This window comes from Solanum tuberosum, unplaced genomic scaffold (assembly GCF_000226075.1).
Source record: "Solanum tuberosum cultivar DM 1-3 516 R44 unplaced genomic scaffold, SolTub_3.0 scf00268, whole genome shotgun sequence".
Lineage (NCBI taxonomy): Eukaryota > Viridiplantae > Streptophyta > Magnoliopsida > Solanales > Solanaceae > Solanum > Solanum tuberosum.
In genome coordinates this window covers 764,315-768,855 of record NW_006239190.1, presented here as the reverse complement: position 1 = coordinate 768,855, position 4,541 = coordinate 764,315, and the positions used below count along the sequence as shown (strand labels likewise).

Sequence of the window (4,541 nt, the reverse complement as noted above, 5' to 3'; positions counted from 1 at the left end):
AAATGTTATCTAATTTTAGAAAGAAAAATAAAACAAGATAAATATAAAATTCAAATTTCTAACCTCGCAGAGAGAGGTGCACCCAATCACAATCGCATTATGTGATATTTCAAGTGTGGGTTCACACATCTATATTTCATTGTTTTTTAAAATATAACACTATTATATATAATTTCGAGAGGGAACCATGGATTCACGTGAATCCGATGAGCCTCCCTTAGATACGCCTCTGGTCGTGACATAAATCCGGTAAGTACATATTTAACGAGATTATTTATGATATTTTCTCTAGACTAAACACACCCTTCGTCTTCAACACCCAACTTCATATACACTACAAGTAAAAAGAAACGCCTAAACTCATTAAAAATGGGAAGTTCTTGGAAGTCTGGACAGGATTGATCACTCACTGACTGACTGGGGATTCATCGGGCGAGAGATATGGAAGCGCTAATAGCCTCATACGCAGACGATTCTTCTGACTCCGATTCCGACTCCAATCCCACCCCTCCACAGCCGCCGTCAGCTTCCACATCACTGGCCCCTCTCCCCCCGCCTCCTATTTCACTTCTTCAGCCGCCCAACTCTTTTGGTAACTTTATTTTTCATCAAACCCAGAAATATCTATAGAAGACGAATTATGCTCACTAAATGTTTGCTTTTTTGCTTCTGAAGTTCCCTTGGACTCCTTACCTAGTAGTCAAGTCAATCGCGTTCGAAGCTTTCCTCACATTGAAGGCAATTATGCTTTACATGTCTACATCCCGGGTAATTTCTTCTATCTCCCTTATTTTCATGCCATTTTATGCTTTGTTCTCTAATTTTGTTTTTGTGAATTGGTGAAGAGCATAATAACTCAATTCTGCAAAATCATTATTAGTCGTTAAAAGGTAGGTTTAGAGCAAGATCATTTGCAAATTGCATTTAGTAACAGAATTAGGGTGGTTTTTAAGACACAATTTTTTAAATCGAAAAGAGACAAATCAAACGGTCCTTATTTAATCAAGTATGATATTGGTAATATGATTCAAAATCAAATCTTTTTGTCATATTTTTGTTGGTAAGTTTATTGGAAGGTTGTTATAAAACGTTTTTTTCGTAATGTTTATTTATATTTTCTTTTACTTCTAGTTTATATACCATCTGCAACAAGGAAGGGGCTGGCCAGTTTTCTGAAGAAGGTCACAGCTATTGTACCTACTCTACATGCTGTGGATGTTGATGTACCATTGAGTGGTTTGTTGAAAGATGAAGCACTGCTTGAAAAAGTGGTGTTGGGTAGAGAGTTTCACATTAGTTTGGGAAGAACTGTTCCTCTCCGCGTGCATCAGATTAATTCCGTGGTCTCCATGCTTCGACAGAGGCTTCAGTTTCAGAGGAGGTGAGGTGACTTTAGTGATATGCATGCTATCTCTGATTTTGTTTTGGGCAAAACAAAACCTGTTGTTGCTTTGTTAATTGTTGTCTATTAATGGACATAGGTATTTGATAGATTTTAACAAATGGGAGATCTTTGTCAATGATGATTCAACTCGCACATTCATGTCACTGGAAGTTGTAGAAGGAGGCTTAGCACAGGTATGAAAAATGCCATTTCTTTAGTACTTGTTGGTAACATGGTTTGCTGTTTTGGCTTGTGTTCACTTCTAGCTGAACTCCGAAGAATGTTTGAAGTCATAAGTATGCTCCTCGTATAGAAGTTAGTTGTTGGTACATCTTTAAGGTCCCTTAATATAAAATAGATATCAAGGCACATGCTTGTGTGTGCCAAATTCAATTTTCCCAGATTTAAGAGCTAATGGAAAGTAATGTAACATGAGAAAAAGAGAATATGAGATAGTTGTAGAAAAGGGAGTGTCAAGAGATGGAAAAATTTACCTTAGTGACCAGTATATCCTTCTGTTTCCTCATTAGTGAGTTGGTTATAACGATGTCTAAGAGAAAAGTTTACAACAGGCTTGTCCCTAGGGCTTTGGTTTAGTGGTAAGAGCACAACTTGTGATGTGTAGTATACGCGCATGTTATGAGCTCAAACTCTGTTGTAGACAAAAACTTGGTATTTAAGTGGAGAAGGGTCGAGGGGAGGTCTCATTATTCATCGAGTTTAGAACTGTGCACCACTGGTCTGCGGGGTTTTGTCGGCTATCCCCCCCAAAAAGAAATGAATTACAACAGGATTCACCATTTGAGTTGCTATCCCATATTTAATGGTGGTAGATAAACATTCCATGCTGTGTGTTCTGAATTATATGAGCTCTTATGGTGTCTTTCATTTTCGAGAGAGATATGTCAATGCGAATGGAAGCTGCCTCCATGGTCAACCGTAAGGACTGGGAATGTGTTGAATTGGTAGGTGTATGTGTTGTATCAATCAAGTTGATATTCATGGTTAATCTAGGGAAATATAAACTAGAAGTACAGTCGTACAGCTAAAGAAGGTTATCTCCCTCTGTCTGGGTAATTGGATTGGAGTTGCTGCTTATGTGTATTGTCATATCCTCCTCTTCCCACTGCCTCAGTCATCTACTATAAGGTCTGTGTATGGTATCTTTTTCTCATAGGGCCAGTATATCCATAAGCTTCTTGTTACCGGTGGGGTTCAAATAGATTTTGTACGAATGTTCACAACTGATATTATTTGTTGTATTCACAAACATTAAAAACTGAAACTAAAATTAACATCTTTAAAAAAATTAGCTTATGTGAAAATTTCAGAAGTAAGACTGAATGTTTTTTTTTTTGAGAAGGGTAGCAGTAAGTAGACTATGGGAATATTAACACCTAGAATCCGAGATATGACAAAATCCTATTAAATCTTGGCACAAACTTAATGAAGCATCAAGACTAAATGTCCTTTACATTTAGGCCGGTGCACAAAGCATCCCGCGTTATCAGAGTCTGGGAATCAGCCACTTATTCTGGAGAAACTGAAGATATATTGATTTAACCAGAAATGGCCATTAACAAAAAGAATAAAGAAGTAAAGGTCACCCATTGAGCCAAGCACACATTTTTTTTTTCTGAATAAAGCTATTCAAAACAACATATGCAATATGAAAATCAAAATCAAGAGTGACTACTCGTGTCAAGTTGCAACGTGATTAGCCAACGTTTCTTTTATATAAGAGCCTCTTTGGATTGGCTTATTTTAGGGGCTTTAAGCAGTTTTGTAGTGTTTGGGTAAAATAAATAAGTGTTTTTAATCCCAAAAACCATAAGCTAGAAATCTTAACTTATGAGTTTTGGCTTATAATAAGTTATAAGCCCATCCAAACAAGCTCTAAGTAGAGATTGAGAAAAGGAATGGATGATGTCTTCATGGCAGACAAATATAATTGGTAGGCCAACAAGTTTAGGGAGGAGGATGACAAATAGTTGATCTCTTTAGCAACAGAATGTGGTCTAGTGGTTAATGAGTTCTTTTTTGTGTGTGTGTGGTGAGGGTGGGATATCATCAGGTCTCAGGTGAGACAAACATACTAGGTAATTTCTTCCCATTGGCACAAGCCTTGGTGGGTAGTGTTACCCAATACTTATGCGGGTGGGAGGTAGTAGTGCATGCCATTCCGGACATCACCGTCATAAAAAGGTTAATATCTTTATGAAAGTCACCGTAATAGGTTGGCCAACAAGTTTCGGTGGATAATACATTAATTTTTGTTACCAGTAGAAACCCATCAACTTTTGTTATTTTATGTGGATTTTAACCAAAATAAGGAGTAAGTTAGAAGCAGGATGCTGTGCCAGGTTCTTAAGTGAATGGATAATTTGAAAACTAGATCAGAGCAGGGGTTTCCCCTAAAGCTAATGGTGGCATGATCACAGGGCATGCCTGGCTCTGCGCACTGAAAGAAAACTCCTTGTGCAAGCGTTATCCATTTCATTACAATCAAAATCTACATTGTGGGGTTATTAGAGGTTTTGGTGGTTCCTATTGTTGACTTTTAATCTTTAGGTGTGTTTCTGGTTATTGTCTGCTTTAATTTTGATCAACTAATTCTCTACAGTGGTTAGTTAATGCTCATCTTTCGCATGTGTTTCGATTATGGAACAATGAGTTTGAACTAAGCTCTCTACTATTTTCCTCTCTGGCATCATTCATGTCAATTTAGATAAAAGCTTATTGTTTTTCCTTGTCCTCCCGTGTCTTGCTAATATAGTTCATCGTTGAGGCAAGAGAGGAAACTTACTTGTATTTTGTGTCCCTCAGATAAGAAAGCAAATCCAAGCTGTTGATGAAGTCTACAAACTTCATAACCTTCCGGAATTTTACAAGGTTGACCACATGTACTATGTTTAATTTTTTGCAAGTTTCAATAGTGTGTTTGGTATGTAGGAAAACATTTTCCGGGAAGTGTTTTCCAATTTTCTCATGTTTTGTTGGTCAAATATTTTCTCTGGGAAAACAAGCTCCTTGAAAATTACCTAATGAAAATAGGAAAAACAAGTTTCATAAGTGACATTCCAAGTTCATCCCCCCCCCCCCCCTCCACCCCCCCCCCCCCCCCCCCGGAGCCATTCTACCCTCCACATACCCCAAC

General features: G+C 37.7%; 1 protein-coding gene across 1 annotated transcript in view; it reads left to right on the top strand.

Annotated features, from left to right (window-relative positions):
• The first annotated feature begins 284 nt into the window (after positions 1–284).
• LOC102601305 (U6 snRNA phosphodiesterase) overlaps positions 285–4,541 on the top strand; it is a 5,497-nt gene continuing 1,240 nt past the window's right edge. The window contains exons 1-5 of the mRNA XM_006358135.2: positions 285–592; positions 676–768; positions 1,132–1,381; positions 1,482–1,578; positions 4,211–4,276. Coding sequence (XP_006358197.1) covers positions 442–592; positions 676–768; positions 1,132–1,381; positions 1,482–1,578; positions 4,211–4,276 — 657 coding nt within the window. The 5' untranslated portion in view covers positions 285–441. The remainder of the gene's footprint in view (positions 593–675; positions 769–1,131; positions 1,382–1,481; positions 1,579–4,210; positions 4,277–4,541) is intronic.